Source organism: Microtus oregoni, unplaced genomic scaffold (genome assembly GCF_018167655.1).
Source record: "Microtus oregoni isolate MIOR12 unplaced genomic scaffold, Mior012 000021F_ref0000039, whole genome shotgun sequence".
Lineage (NCBI taxonomy): Eukaryota > Metazoa > Chordata > Mammalia > Rodentia > Cricetidae > Microtus > Microtus oregoni.
In genome coordinates this window covers 6,991,857-7,008,581 of record NW_024543080.1, presented here as the reverse complement: position 1 = coordinate 7,008,581, position 16,725 = coordinate 6,991,857, and the positions used below count along the sequence as shown (strand labels likewise).

Below are 16,725 nucleotides of genomic sequence, written 5' to 3'. Positions count from 1 at the left end.
TTGATTAGACAGCGATAGTACGCAAATTAGTGTAACTCTGTATAACCATCCAATGATGGTATACTCATATATCAGAGGTCTTCTTACAAACATATCATATGAATAGGAAACCCTGCTGTTTATTATGAGACTATTGAATTCTAATATGATCATCTAAGTTATTTTTAAATTCTACATTAATAATAGATTTTCTTCTTCAGAAATATATTCATAGATAGGTTATTTTATCCTTTGGGACAGAACAGTGGTTTGTTTCCATAGCCTGCTGTGAGTTTTTGTGTGTAAATATATTTAAGATAGAAATTTTAGATAAGATCATAGGCATATAGCAACTCAATTTCATATTTGACTAAATGACCCAGAATTTTGATGAATGGAAACCTAGTTAACCATTTTATTGGAAATGTAGAAAACTGATAAAATAATTCAGAAAACTCCAGAATATTCAGGCAAGAGGTTTCAACTGCAAGGTTTGTTTTTTTGTTTTGTTTTGTTTTTTATGAAATCTGGTCCCTGGTGTATTGCACTTGGACTGCTTTTTCCTGCAGATTCAGAAATGCATCTGCTCATAGGCCAAAACATAACCACAATTGAGCTCTTAGAAACCTGACAGGAAGAACCTGACTCATGTTTTCTGAAATTTATGTTCTTTCTGATCTTCATCACCATGATAAGAAAAGAATTACAGTGAAATTTTGGTCTTTGTGCACTAACTTCTGGCTGGTAGAATATGTGAGGATCCTTTAGTAAATCCCGGGGCCTAGTATCTGACTGGATATTGTTATTTGAGGAAGATTGCTAGGAATTATTTTACTGTAAAGATAACAAAATGCAGATCTGAGACTGCAAGATGTATAGATAACTCCAAGGGGCAAGAGACAAAGTCTACATTTGTTAGTGCCAGGAAATGGCTTAACACAGCTGCTTAGGGCTCTGCGCTGTGGATGCTGATCAAAAAGAAGAGATGGTTTAAGAACCAGTTCATTCTTTGTCAGCCTTGGGGTTATGTGGGTACCATGATCCAGAGAGAGGATTATAGAGGTTGTTGTGAATGTTTGTGGGTATAGTCCTCCCCCATTCTGCAATATTATTATTTTGAGAGTTCTCTGACATCCCTTAGTGGTCCTCAGTTGGATTCTTTGGATGCAAAGGTTTGATTTTAAATCAATGTCCAGTTAGCTATTATTTTATCACCATAATCTGCACCCACAGGCTCTAAGGAGACACCTGGCATCATTTAACTTGACATTTCCGTTCTCAGAGTGTTACCAGGGATGTCACAGGAAAAGGATGCTGTGGCCTCTGTCTGGGGCAGGGTTGGAGGCTGTCTGAGAACCCTGGGACCCCAATGTCTGCAGAGTTTACTTAGCCCAGGGGACACTTTGGATAAGAATGGCAGACTTTAGCTAACAAAGTATTGCCCACAACAACATAAATTAAGGTAGTGCTTTAACTTTAGAAGAAATTCCTCCTTGAGAATTTGAGAACGAATTGAGTATTGGATTTTTTTCTTACATCCTTGAATGTAAGGCCCCTCTCCCTGCAGTGTTTTCTGTTTACAGTAGCTCCCCAAGTATTTATCCTGTGTTTAATGATGGAGAATGTCACACTTTTTTTTAAATCTGTAAGACAATATGTTTATGCTGAGTCTTATTCTATTTTGTAATGAGACCTTCGTAAATGTGAAGCAGAACCATAGAGCTCTGAGAATATGGGTTTTCTCTCCAGTGTTTCTGCGATTTTTGTTTGCTTTGTTTTGATGAATGAGTGAGTGTGTGTGTGTGTGTGTGTGTGTGTGTCTGTATTGTCATATTTCTTGCTAAGAGTATTAAGACAAATGACCAGAAAGCTAAGGCTTCATCTACCTCAGGATTTATGCATGCATGTTGTCACAAGGCAATAAGATTTGTCTCTGGCTGGACAGATATGTCCAACTGGACACAATCAACACACACAACATGGGACATAATAATAAAGTGTATGTTAATGCAATGTTCAGAGCTCACTCCATAGAGACTCATAAAAACAAACAAACAAACAAAACAACTGCAATGTTAATTGTCTGTTGTCCTTCTACCTGATGACCAGTAATCAGCGTGAAGTTAGTCTTTTACTCGTGAAGTGTGTACTTAGATACTTTGAGAATACAGGACAAAGTACAGGACAGAATTTGAGTGTTTCATGGCTGTTCCATTTGCAGGTATTCCCAGGCTGATTACAGCTGATATGGTTAGAGAAGGCGCAGCAGTAATTGATGTGGGTATCAACTATGTTCAAGATCCTACGACAGGAAAGACTAAACTAGTTGGAGATGTAGACTTCGAAGGTAAGAACACAAGCCTCTTGATAAGTAAAGGGGATGCCTTGATTCCAACCTTCATCCTTGTGTATTTTTGAGAATTTCATACAAAGACTGTTTTTACACAATTTCCACCCTTCTCTCCCCCTCCAACTCTTTCTGTGTTTCCCCACTCCCTACCAAGTTTCTGATCTCACCTTCTATGATTATAATTGTTACTCTTGTATACACACACATATATGCATATGCACAACCTACCAAGCCCGTTTAGTGGTGCTCCTTATGTATATATGTTTAGGGCTGGCCACTTGGGATTGGATAATCTGAAGGGAGGTGGTCCCTGTAGAAGACTGATTCTCCCTTTCTGAGCAGCCATTTGTTTATTGCCTGTAGTTCTTCATCTAGGGGTGTGACTTTATGAAATTTCCCCTTTCCGAGCTGACATGCTGACTGGTATCATTATGCATATCCTGTTTTGGTAATCATGGTTTTGAGATTTCATGAATACAAAACATTATCTAACAGCAGGGATCCCAGTCCTCTCTCCCTTAAAAATTTTCCCGTTCTTTTTCCAAGATGTTCTCTGAGCCTTGGGTATAGGTGCTGTATTGTAGGTGAACCAAGTGGGCTGAAACCACAGTTACATATTCTCTGCACTTTGATCACTTGTACTACAGAGGAGTACCTCTGTCAGCTGGGAAAAGAAGTTTCTTTGAGGAGGGTAAGAGTCACACTTTTCTGTGGGTATGAAGATAAATGTTTGGAATATAATTAGAAGTTATGTTGGTTTAGGAAAATGTCAGTAGGAGGTTCTCTTCTTGTGTCTGTGACCTCTTCAGCCACCCTAGGGGCCAGAATTTTAGTACCAGACATGACTCCACCCTTGTAAGGACTCTTAGTACACACAGCTATTGGTTATTTCCAAGGTATGAGTACCACTATTATACTTTGAGGTTAGGTGATTGGTGAGCAGATCATTGTTGTGGGTCCTGGACTTTGAAGGCAGGTAGGACTATTAATTGTTTTTTTTCTTCCTTGATGCTTTCCATAGCACCATTGGGTACTGCATGAGTTAGTCTTCATGGAGGAGGAATCAATGTCTGTTGCAAGGCTGATTCCTCTAAGTCTTCTGTCTGAGGTGTGTGGTGCCTTCCAGTTCTAGGAGGCAGCTAAGGACAATAGTAATAGTGCATGTGGTTTTGGAGTCTCTTGGACTCCCTGACCAATAAAGGAGGCATTCTGATGGGGGAAGCTCTGCTAACTAATCACGTGAAGAAGTGGAACCTAATTAAGGCGTGGCTACCTGGAGCCCAGGAAGAAAACTGGGATGGATCAGGTGCGCACCTCTCTGTGGGTGATTCCTGACGGACAGAGCGGAACTTGGACTTCCCATTCTTGTGGAGCGAGTTTCCCCTTATGACAATTAAAAATATAATTGTTTATCTTTAAGCTTGCCTGATTATTTCCCAAATTGAGCAAACAGCTTCACTTGGCGCCCAATATACATTTGGCGTGGGGCCGCTTAATTCTTTGGTGGATCTGGCCAGCCGCAGCATAGAATTCCCACACAGTGGCCCTATTTATTATCGACACACTTGATAGATACAGATGGATCATTACAAACCAAAGGAATAAACAATGCCATTTAAAAATGTAGGTTTTATTTTTTATGCATATGAGTGTTTTGCCTACATATATATTTCTGTATCACATGCACGCTTAGTTCCCAAGGAAGCTAGAAGAGGGAGTCAGATTTCCTAGAACTAGAGTTATGGACAGTTGTGAGTCACCTGGTGGGTGCTGGAAATTGAGGCTCGGTCCTCTGAAAGAACAGCCACGCTCTTAGTCGCCCTTAGAATTCACACTTTACATTTATACTGAGAACTTGATCATCAGTTGCTCATTTATCCAGTTTAACATGATGTTTAACAAGATTTAAAATGCAGATGTTTGCAAGTGTCCCAGAGCACGGGCCTCACATTTGTCAGATCCTGCACAGAAACAGGGACTAGACCCTGATTCGGCCGTTTAAGTCTGCTGGTTAAGGAACAAAGAGCAGCCACACGTGTGCACTGCTGTGTTCCAGGAGCAGGTCAAGCACAGTGGACTTGTTAAAAAGTACGCTACCGTCTTCATGCGCTCTGATTGCTAGGGACCCCAGTGTGGTTTAAGTTCTAGTCGACAGCACTGATTTTCCACTGAAACATGTCTGCACCACTACATATGTGTAGAGATTTGTACATATATGCTGGGTATACATGCTGAAATGCTCATGAGAGGAAATCTAGAATACCAGCAGCCCAGGAACTAACCCTTGGTATCAAAAGATGGGGCCAGATGAAAACAGATTTCTGTCCAGCAAAGAAAACAGCAGAGTTAACAGACAGACCACTGAAGGGGAGAGAAATTTTTGATGGCTACACTTCAGGCAAAGGGCTAACGGTCAGAATTTATAAATTATTGTGGAAATTAATTACCAAGTGAATAAAATTGCCAATTAACAAATAGGAAAGTGAACTAAATAGAAACAGTGAACTGAATGAAAAAGACATAAAAATGGTCAATAGCTGCTTTAAAGAGTTCAGGGTCTGTAACCTTCAAGGAAATACATAATAACTGCTTTGAACCTCCATCTCACCCCAGTCAGAACAGCCATCGTCAGCATATCTGACAACGAATGTTGGAGAAGATGTGGAGAGAAATGCTTATTCCTGTTGTTGGATGTGCAGATTAATATGCCAATTGTGGAACATAGTTTAGAGGTTTCTGGAAAATCTAAAGCTAGAACTACAATGTGGACCTGGGCAGAGTAGATCCAGAGAACTGCATCCCCCGCTGGAGAGATCCCTGCACTCACATGTTTGTCGAGGCTCATTTGCTGCAGCAAAGGATTGGATCAACCCAGTTGTCCAACAGTGGATGAATGGATAATTAAATGTTGGTGATATATAAATAGAATGCTGCTCAGTTCTAAAGAAAAATGAAGTTAAGTCGGGCGGTGGTGACGCATGCCTTTAATACCAACACTCAGGAGGCAGAGGCAGGTGAATTTCTGTGAGTTCAAGGCCAGCTTGGTCTACAAGAGGTAGTTCCAGGACAGGCTCCAAAGCTACAGAGAAACCCTGTCTTGAAAAACCAAGATAAACAAAACAAAAGAAAAGAAAAAAAAAGAAAAATGCAGTTAAAAATTTGTAGGAAAATGGATGAAACAAGAATGTGTAATATTAAAGGAAATCATGAAATCTCAGAAAAGCTACATTTTCTCTTATATGCAGAATCTAACCAATAACATATGTATACATGTATGTAAACACATGTGCATGTGAGTATGACATAGCATGAAGAGAACAAGAGAGGCTGAGTGCAGGTGATGGCGTGAGTGAAGAGGTGCACAGCTAATTGTTCTCCTGGTTCTAATTATACCATGGATTTTGTTTGGTTTTGGGTGGTGGAAAAGTCCATAAAATATCCTCAATAGTGAAAGTGTAAGATTTAATGTGAGGCTCCACAGTTTCCATTCCAAATGCCTACTCTAGTTACATAGAAATTCAGTGAGCTGTATTGGTTTTAGGTCTGGTTAATTATGGCATACAATGTTTTTATTTATGTGTAAGTTTTTATAATAAAGTTTTTACAGTTTTTAGAAGGATATAATTTCTTTACCATGTCTCATATACTATGCCAGTTAGGTTTCAGTGATGCGCTTGAATTCCTCAGCTCAAATGAGTGAGCAATGATTCATTTGGCCGTAAAACCTGGAGTTTCTTTCCTTTCTTCCTTTCCCACTGTCATTTGTGTCTTGATAATACACAGTGACTGTGTTTCCTGCAAACTCTTCACATGCTTAGGATGCCTGCAGGACACTAGCAGCAGGAGATAACGGATGAAAAGTAGAGACGGTCCTATTCACAGCCTTGACTTCGGGAGCAGACTTACCCAGCAAATGCCTTCCCTACCCCCAGTGTGCATTTTTTTTTTTTGCTTTTAGGACATTTACATGCATTCTTTTTTTTAAACAAGTAAAGATTTTATTTTTGCCTAGGAACATAGTCCAGAAATACTTTAAAATGAGCTTCTGCGAGAGCTACTTATGCTCTACTTGACTCAATTGTTTAATCAAGCTGTAGTTCTGTGTAGTTAAGTAGATGATGGCCTAAAGAAGGAAATGTCAATGGCAAATGTAAGATGAAAGGTGTGAGCATCAGGCTGAGAACTGATGAGGTTGTGTTAGATACAGCACTATCACCTAAGAGCTCTGCATCCCTATTGGTCACAGTATTCCAGTTCAACAATTATTAGGACAGCCCCCCTTTTGCTTTTGTAGTTTGTTAAAGCATGTAAACACCATGATATCTTACTTCATATAAAAAGCATGAGCAGAAAACAATTAAGATATTGTGGGTTTTGGTTTTGCTCATTTGTTTTCATGAGAAAGTGTCTTACTGCATAGCCTTGGCTAGTCTGGAACTCCTTATATAGACCAGTGTGGTCTTAAACTCACGAAGACCTACCTGCCTCTGCTTCTCAAGTGATGGGATTAAAGGCATACATCACCATGCTTGCCTCAGCAATATATTTTGAGAGAGGATATATACATGCACAAAACCATTATTACAGTATAATATTCTCATATTTACTGTTACTGTCTTCCTCTGCCTGTTTATAGACTAAACTTTATCACAAGTAGGTATGTAATGGCAGAAGCCTCAGAGCTATGAAGTTCAGTACTGTCTACAATTCCAAACACCCACTAGCGGTCTGAGAATGAGTCCCCACAGGTACTGGGAACTACTGGCTCTCAGTGTTCCCTCTCAGTTTTAATGTTCAGTGTCTCAGACTTTCAGCCGCATAGTGTAAAATGACCATGTAAGTATAAACATAGAGATTTCTAGAAAGAGGTTACAAGATCGGAGTATTCTGATCCTATCATAAAATAAACGTCTGAGGTTTTTTTCCTGATTTTCCCTGCCACCCTGCTGGTTCACAGATCCAGAGAGCTAAGGGTGAGCTGAACTCGGTGAAGGCCTTGCTGGTGAGGCTGTGACTCAGCCTCCCAGAGGAATAGGCTTTGACATGTCGCTTTGCAGGTTGTTCATCAGGACATAACCTGAGGTGAGGGATGGTTTCCACTCCCCTGTAGAGAGAGAATTTTTACCATGGATCACACCACAGTCTCACAGGTTTGGCCACAGATTGCCACAGGGAAAGCCTGAGTGTTTTGTGAGCATCTGAGAAAGTTTCACTGTAACTTCTGCTAAGACAAACACAGCTGATGTGGGTAGATTCAGATGAAGAAGAGAGTTTGCTCACAGAGAAGACTGGCTCATTAATGCAGAAAGTCGGGCCATGCATGAGAAGTAGATTGAACTGATGGGAATGATTCTCCAGTGTAAACGGGCACAGAGGATGTAAGGGAAAGAGTGACCCCATTCCAGGAGAAGTCAAACTGCTTTACAGCTGTGGTTACAGAACTTCCAGGGACATCTCATGAGGTTATCAGAGGGGCAAAGTGTAAAATGTTGGAAGCCATGGGAACTGTGGGAAGGAGGAGAATTTGCTAAGTTATGGAATAGATGCTTTCTCTAAGTAGAAGGAGGAGGTACACCAGATGGCAAGTACCAGATTGCTCCTCCTAGAGTCCTGCAAAGTAATAAAACTTCAATTTTCTTTTTTTTTAAATTTATTTATTTATTAAGGATTTCTGCCTCGTCCCCACAACTGCTTCCCATTTCCCTCCCCCTCCCCCGATCAAGTCCCCCTCCCTCATCTGCTCGAAGAGCAATCAGGGTTCCCTGACCTGTGGGAAGCCCAAGGACTGCCCACCTCTATCCAGGTCTCGTAAGGTGAGCATTCAAACTGCCTAGGCTCCCACAAAGCCAGTACGTGCAGTAGGATCAAAAACCCACTGCAATTGTTCTTGAATTCTCAATATTCCTCATTGTCCGCTATGTTCAGCTAGTCCGGATTTATCCCATGCTTTTTCAGACCTAGGCCAGCTGGCCTTGGTGAGATCCCAATAGAACATCCCCATTGTCTTAGTGTGTGGGTGCACCCCTCGTGGTCCTGAGTTCCTTGCTCGTGCTCCGTCTCCTTCTGCTCCTGATTTGGACCTTGAGATTTCTGTCCGGTGCTCCCGTGTGGGTCTCTGTCTCTGTCTCCTTTCATCGCCTGATGAAGGTTAATATTCCTGAGGATGCCTATGTGTTTGTCTTTGGATTCACCTTATTTAGCTTCTCTAGGAACATGAATTATAAGCTCAATGTCCTTTATTTATGGCTAGAAACCAAATATGAGTGAGTACATCCCATGTTCCTCTTTTTGGGTCTGGCTTACCTCACTCAGGATAGTGTTTTCTATTTCCATCCATTTGTATGCAAAATTCAAGAAGTCCTTGTTTTTTACTGCTGAGTAATACTCTAATATGTATATATTCCATACTTTCTTCATCCATTCTTCCGTTGAAGGGCATCTAGGTTGTTTCCAGGTTCTGGCTATTACAAACAATGCTGCCATGAACATAGTTGAGCATATACTTTTGTTGTATGATAGGGCCTCTCTTGGGTATATTCCCAAGAGTGGTATTGCTGGATCCAGGGGTAGGTTGATCCCGAATTTCCTGAGAAACTGAAACACTGCTTTCCAGAGTGGTTGCACAAGTTTGCATTCCCACCAGCAATGGGTGAGTGTACCCCTTTCTCCACAACCTCTCCAGCAAAGGCTATCATTGGTGTTTTTTATTTTAGCCATTCTGACAGGTGTAAGGTGGTATCTTAAAGTTGTCTTGATTTGCATTTCCCTGATCGCTAAGGAAGTTGAGCATGACCTTAAGTGTCTTTTGGCCATTTGAAGTTCTTCTGTTGAGAATTCTCTGTTCAGATCACCCAGGATAGCCAAAACAATCTTATACAATAAAGGATTGTCTGGAGGCATTACCATCCCTGACTTCAAACTCTATTACAGAGCTACAGTATTGAAAACAGCTTGGTATTGGCATAAAAACAGAGAAGTCGACCAATGGAATCGAATAGAAGACCCTGACATTAACCCACAAACCTATGAACACCTGATCTTCGATAAAGGAGCTAAAAGTATACAATGGAAAAAAGAGAGCATCTTCAACAAATGGTGCTGGCAAAACTGGATGTCAATCTGTAGAAGAATGAAAATAGATCCATATCTATCACCATGCACAAAACTCAAATCCAAATGGATTAAAGACCTCAATATCAGTCCGAACACACTGAACCTGATAGAAGAGAAAGTGGGAAGTACTCTACAGCACATGGGCACAGGAGACCACTTCCTATGTATAACCCCAGCAGCACAGACACTAAGGGCATCATTGAATAAATGGGACTTCCTGAGGCTGAGAAGCTTCTGTAAAGCAAAGGACACTGTCACTAAGACAAAAAGACAACCCACTGACTGGGAGAAGATCTTCACCAACCCTGCAACTGACAAAGGTTTGATCTCCAAAATATATAAAGAACTCAAGAAACTAGACCGTAAAAGGCTAATCAACCCAATTATAAAATGGGGCACTGATCTAAAACTTCAATTTTCAATGTTTCTGTTTTAAATGGATTTTAATAAATCTTAGCTTTACTATTATTTTCAATTCTTCATATAATTATAAATTATAGGATACTTTTCTGTACTTTGACAACATAAATTTGTCAAAGGCTACTGGCCAAATATAACTCCCTGTGCCAATTTTTCAGACTGCTTCAACAATCACATGATGTGGGATTCCCCTCTGTAGGCTGTGAATACCATTGGTTAATAAAGACACTGTCTTGGGCCTGTGCAGGTACTAGAGGTAGGTGGGGAAAACTAAACTGAATGCTGGGAGAAGGAAGTCAGAGTTTAGAGAAGCCATGGACCTGCCACCAGAGACAGATGCATTAAAACTTTGCTGGTAGGTTATGACCTCGTGGTGATGCACAGATTAACGGAGATGGTTTAAATTAAGATGTAAGAGTTAGCCAATAAGAAGCTAGAGCTAATAGGCCAAGTAATATTTAAATAATATTTAAATAATAATCTGTGTGATTATTTTGGTTCTGGGCAGCTGAGACAAACAAGCAATCTCCCTCCAACAACCACAATATGCCACTACTGCAGAACCTCTGCTGCTGCAGCCTGCCATTGCTGCTGCAGAACCTCATCTGAACACACAATGAAATGTCATGAGGTTTGAAGCTGTGCAGTTCTGATTCCACCTCTCATCATTGCTGAGTTTGCTTGGTTCCAGTGTCCAGCCTTTCCCACCTCAGCATTGTCCATGTAGGCTTCCTGGTGTTGGAGATGTTGATGCTTAGAAGCTCTGTGGAGAAACCATAGGGCCTTAATAGGCCTTTCCTGCAATGCCGTGCTTTCTCGAATCCCCTTAAGAATAAATAGAGTCAGCTGAATGTGGTGGCACATATGTTTGATTCAAGCACTTGGGAGGCAGAGGCAGGTAGATCAAGTTCAAGGTCAAACTGGTCTACAGAGCAAGTTCAAGGATAGCTAGGGCTGTTACATAGAGAAATCCTGTCTCAAAAACAAACAAAAAGAATAAGTAGAGCCATAAAATTAGCATCACATTGAACCAATGTTTTACTTTGCACAGATCCTCAGGTATAGGACTCAGGAATGTTCATGGATGCTTCTAGCCTCTGATCAATATTTATCATCCTCCTTCAGCTATTTGAGCATACCTCATTCCTCTAACCTAAGGTAGTATTTAAAATTTTTTAATATTCTTTAATTATATGTGTGTGCCTTGTGTGGGTATGTACATATAAGCATAGGTGCCTGAGAAGGCCAGAGAAGTTGGATCCCCTGGAGCTGGAGATATGAGTGATTGTGAGGTACCCAATATGGGTACTGAGAACTGTACAAGGGTCTTCTACAAGAACAATACACAATCTTAAATGCTGAGCCATTTCTCTAATCCCCCCAAGACAGTATTTAAGAGCATCTATATAACAAAGCTGTTTCTAATGTCTAGGAAATTTTTCATTAGCAACAGTCATGCAATGAATAACACATTTGAGAATCCTAGATTTGCTTTGTAGATTGCTATTTTATGATGGGTCATAATGACTTTCTCCTTCACCTTCTTTCAGCTGTTTTCTGTTGAAGCTTTAAGGTCTCCATCAGACATTTATGACAAAGCAGGGTATATCCCAAAGATACAAACAAGAGATTACAGTGTCTGGGTGGTAAGGAGCTCCTTCTGAGTTACAAGCTGGAATGCAGCCTCTAGTCCCAGACACTCATAATTACACTGCATTTAGGGCCGCAATTCACCAAATGGATTTGGTCAGCTGCACATGTAATTAATGACTTCCCATGCTGCAATTCGGTTAGCTCTGTTCCTGTTGGTTCCCTTTCAGGCCTCATCTACGCCTCATGTCCAACACACAGATGTTTCTGCAAACGTATGAAGCGTTAATGACTTTGCTGCAGTTTTATGATGCATTATTCCGCAGGGGTTGTGATGGGATGGGAAGAACAGGAAGGTTTGTTGATGGAGGAAGGTCATTGGCTAATAAAGGAACTGCCTTGGCCCATTTTATTGGTTAGGACATAGGTAGGTGGAGTAAACAGATCAGAACGCTGGGAGGAAGAGGAAGTGAGGTCAGAGTCTTGACCTCTCTGCTCTCGGGAGCAGACGCCTGAGAGAGACGCCATGCCCCGCTCCCGGGATGAAGCTCTGACCCAGGATGGACTAGGCTAGAATCTCCCCGGTAAGCGCACCTTGGGGTGCTACACACAGATGATTAGAAATGGGCTAAATTAATATGTGAGAATTAGCCTAGAAGAGAATGGGCCAAGCAGTGATTAAATGAATACAGTTTGTGTGTTGTTATTTTGGGGCATGAGCTAGCCGAGCAGGCGGCTGGGGTGTTGGGGACGCAGCCCCGCCGCCCCTATTTACTACAGTTTGTTCCTTAATGCCTGCTCCTCCCTCCTCCCTCTCTGCTAATCCCGACCTTGCCTCCCTAAAGGATTACTTACATGAAACAATGCAGGGAAGGACTGGGAAGGAGGAGTGGGATAGATGGGGCAGGAATGGTGTTTTCTTCATAAACAAAAGAGGTGGGTTCACTGTCTGAAACCGGGTTTTCTTCACGTGTTGTCTCCGGTTTACAGGATGGTAAGTAGAAATGATAGCGATAGCTGTAAAATCTGCAGTGAAATAAACGTAAGTGTGCAGAGTCAAGAAGCCACATTTTAGTGAAAGTCTACCCCTCAAACACCATTAGTATTTTTAAAATTTAGTTTTGATTTGTTCTTTGAAACTTTTGTTTATATGTGTAGTGTATCTTAGTTATATCCACACATGGCTCCTTCCAGATGTTTTCTGTCTGCTTATATCATAATTTGGGGAATATGACATACACACATAAACTGTGAGCAGTCTTTTCCATATGAAGGCTCGAGTGCATAGATGCATTCAAAGAACATGTAATGGTTTGCTTTGCCCTCTCCAACAATTTGGTGGCTCCCTTTATTTCCCGTAAGGATTATGCTGGAGTACGAGGATGAACTCTTATAACAAAGGGATGTTGTAATGCATTACCTCTCCAACTGAAGTCTGCAGTTAAGCAGGCGGCCAAGGACATTAAGCAGTTCTTCACCCACAGATGCTGTCTTTGTCCATCCTGGATTTGTGCATCATGGAGTGTCTGCAGCACTTCACCAGAGCTGCCAAAGCAAGCTGCAACAGATAAGTTCCCTGACACAGCAGTCAGGGGTTCCACACACTTCTGGAAGCCTACTGTCCAGATGGAGGTGTCCTGCGGGTTCCTAATCTATCCTTTCTTCTTTGCATGTGCTCATCTTTTCTTCATTAGCATATGACATCAGCCCTATTATATTAGGCTTTACTATAATGATCTCATATAGCATATATGCTCTTCAAAGACCTTGTCTCAAGAGACAGTCACACTCTCAGGTGCTGGGATGTTATATCTGTATATCTGCTATATATCTGTATAGCATCTGTATCCGAGCATACAGATGGGGAGAGCATAGTTTTGCACATGACATCTGTGAATATGTAATGTCTTTGCCTCCTTCATGTGCTTTTCCTTTGTAAGGAGAGCACGTGGCCAAGCCCCTTCTCTCCTGAGAACACAAACCTGGAACTTGCCCTGGCCATTTCCACCTTGTCCTGTGCACGTGCACATAGGTATATGCAGAAAGGATGTGGAATCCAGAATTTGCCCTGTTTGAAATCTACCTTATAACTAAGAGCATGAATATCCAACTCTTACTTGGCAGCCTTCGGGTTAGATACATTCAGTTTTCAAATATTTTTTGAGCATTTGCTGTAAATCCATCTCATGGGAGATATTTGTGACCGAAAAAGACAAAATTTTATCCAGGGTAATAATCAAACAAATGCATCTTTATAGTATATGAAATAGCAATTAGTGCTACAAAATACGCCAGCTTGGAGAGATGTCTCAGCAGTTAAGAGCACTGCTGCTCTTCCAGTGGATCTGATTCCCAGCATCTCCCTGGCAGCTTACAGCCATCTGCAGTTCCAGCTTTAGGGAATCCAACACCTTTTTCTGGTCTCTGAGGGTACTGTACACATGGTGTGTGCATATAACTCAAAGGCAAACACCCATATATGTTGTCAACACAAACTCATAAAAAGAAACTGTGTTTAGAGAGACCGATGGACTGATTCGAATTTCAGTACTGAGGAGAAATTGGAATGTTGCAAGTCCAGGGGTTAATTACCTCATCTTAAGCTACTTCCAGCCCTCTGGAACAGCCATTCCTTGCCCACTTCTGTGTTGGAACTAACATATCGTGACTAATAGGTAAAAGCCTTTTAGGTTCTATTAACTTAGCTCACTAGCCTCCACCAACCCAAAAGATTGGGCCTATAGGAAAGCTTCCCTGCCTTGCTTTACCTGTCTCTCTGATGGACCCACTGATGTATTTTAAGCTTGCCTTGCTTCATGACTTTCTATTTATGTGAAACTATAACACTCCATGAAACTGCTTCCACATTGGAGCGTAGAATTTGAGGTTATCTAAATCTGTATTTCCAGGTCATGGTCACTCACAATGACTCCAGAACAAACCATCTCTGTTTCCTTTAGGATAAGAGCTTTGGCTTATGCATTAACAACATGAAATAAAAACCAATCTTTAAAACAAAACAAAGTAAGTGACTGGAAATGGATGGATAGAGTTGCTTTGAAGAGGTACAGAACAAGCTCACTGCTAACCTGAAAAATGGGGTAAACACCATGTGGACATAAGGATCGTTCCAGGCAACTAGGGTGGTCATTGTGAAGATCTTGAGATCATGTTTGTTTTGTTTTTGTTTTGTAATCTTTGAGACAGAGTCTTTCTGTGTTCAGGCTGGCTTTGAACGTGCTATTTTCCCAATGTTGGCCTTGAACTCATGACTCCTTTGCCTTGCCTTCCATAGAACTGGATTTATAGATGTGTGAGCCATCTGGTCCCACTCTGTAACTGGACACAGTAGATAAAGGGAGCGATGTTATGGGAAACCTCAAAAGAGTTGCCTGTGGGGCTGTTATTTCAAATTAAGCCTTGAAGACCATAGAATGGAATCTGTATCTTACTCTTTTTGACTTGTTTTCGACAGGATTGTTGTCAGGACTGTGGAAACTAAGACCCCTGGTAAGACATGCCTGTTAGGAGGCTATCATAATTACCCAAGTAAGAAATGATGGGGTGTGGACAAGGGAAGTAATGGGCTTAAGTATTATGAGGTACTTAGATGGTAGATATAAAGGGAGAACTGAGATGATTGGTCACATGATTAGGTGTGAAAAAACAATAATTTATGACTTCAAGGATCTTGGGATGAGCGTGAGTGTAGATTCCAGCTCCATAATTCTTGTGAGACAATTTTTGCCAGATCAGAGTATTTGATGTGTAGCTGTTGTGGAGTGTTAGCAGGGAAGGAGGGGCTGACCCAGGGTGTATAGCTGTGTGTGGAGTGTAAGAAGGGGGCTGACCCAGGATGTTCAGCTCTGTGGAGAGTAGGTAAGTGAAAAAGGGGGATTTATCCAAGTGGAAGCAACCATAGAGGCAGCAAAGATGAAAAATTAGAGGATTAATAGTCAATGCTATACCCAATACAGATTTTTTTAAGAATGGAACTATGATATAAAACAGTTTATTCAAGAATGGAAGTATGATGTAAAAACTCATAAATTTGCCCCAGATGCTGGAGTCTACATTTGAAGATTTTAAAGGAATATCCACTGAACAGGAAATGGCTCCCCAAAAGGGGATAACTCTTAGAACTAGAACCCCATCTGGTGAAATCTGTCCTTCAAAATTTAAATCTAAGAGAACACAGGGCAGCGTCCCTCTAAGAAAACTACTGGAGGCAGGACCAAAGCCTTCATCCGTTTTCTCCCCTTTTAGAATATTCTAGACCTGAAACCTCAGAGTTTTCACAGCATATTCTTTTATGTCATTAACTTTTCATAAATGACTGCACTCTGGAGTCAGGCTGACTTGGGTTTGGATCCTGGCTCTCTTGTTTAAAACAATTACAATCTCAGGTAAATCACTTCACCTCTCTGAGACTTGATTTTTATCATTGATCTTAGAAAGTGATCACAGAGTTTAATGGAATAATTACCTTACCTGCGCTAAGGAACACATGTGAATTGCTGACACCCTGCTGGCAGCAAGCAGTGTACGTGTGTGCACGACTCACTTTCCTACCCACTGTGCCAACGATCCTGAAGTCTGTAACTCTGCCCTCAGTTACCATCCCATTCTTCACTGACTTTATGTCCTTCTGTGTTTCTTTGGTTTCGTCTGTTCTTTATCCAACTGTCAAAGAAACCAAACTGAATGCATTCATGACTATTTCTGTCTTCTTCAGGCTTCCGTAGCATGCTTAGCTGTCAATTTTTTTATACTATCATGCATTTTTATTTTGTTGGTCTCAACTAAACCATTCCTTCCTAGTGTGAGCTTCTTGTCCTGTATATTCTGTATTTCTACCCCACACTAAGTTTTAGCTTTCTTGTTCATGCTCTTAAGCCTCAAACAATGCACTCTTGGGCCTCTGATGCGTAGACCTGAGAAGAAGGATAGAGGTAGAAAGACTCAAGACTCTAGGTTCACTTCAAGAACTGTGTTTATTTTTCCCTTTGCTGTTTATATGTTGTTTAGGTAGCTACTAGTGATAGCATTGTAGGCAGAGCCTGACAAGCTGCCTTTGACCCCTTATCTGAGTTTTTCTGTACTATTTTGTGCTTGTGGCCTTGTTTTGCCCTAGAGACTTTCCTCCTAGGCTTTATCTCATGCCAGGAGTTTTCTGAAATCTCACTACCACATCTGGGCCAAAATTTGTGTTTGAGTAAGAAATTGTGGACTATCTGTACCCCAACACTTCTCCACTTCTTATTTTATAGCAC

General features: G+C 41.1%; 1 protein-coding gene across 2 annotated transcripts in view; it reads left to right on the top strand.

Annotated features, from left to right (window-relative positions):
• The window catches only part of Mthfd2l (methylenetetrahydrofolate dehydrogenase (NADP+ dependent) 2 like), a 95,390-nt gene that overhangs the window by 65,991 nt on the left and 12,674 nt on the right, over positions 1-16,725 (top strand). For both annotated transcript variants that reach the window (XM_041671405.1, XM_041671406.1), the window contains one exon: positions 2,201-2,326. In XM_041671405.1, the coding sequence (XP_041527339.1) occupies positions 2,201-2,326 (126 nt within the window). The remainder of the gene's footprint in view (positions 1-2,200; positions 2,327-16,725) is intronic.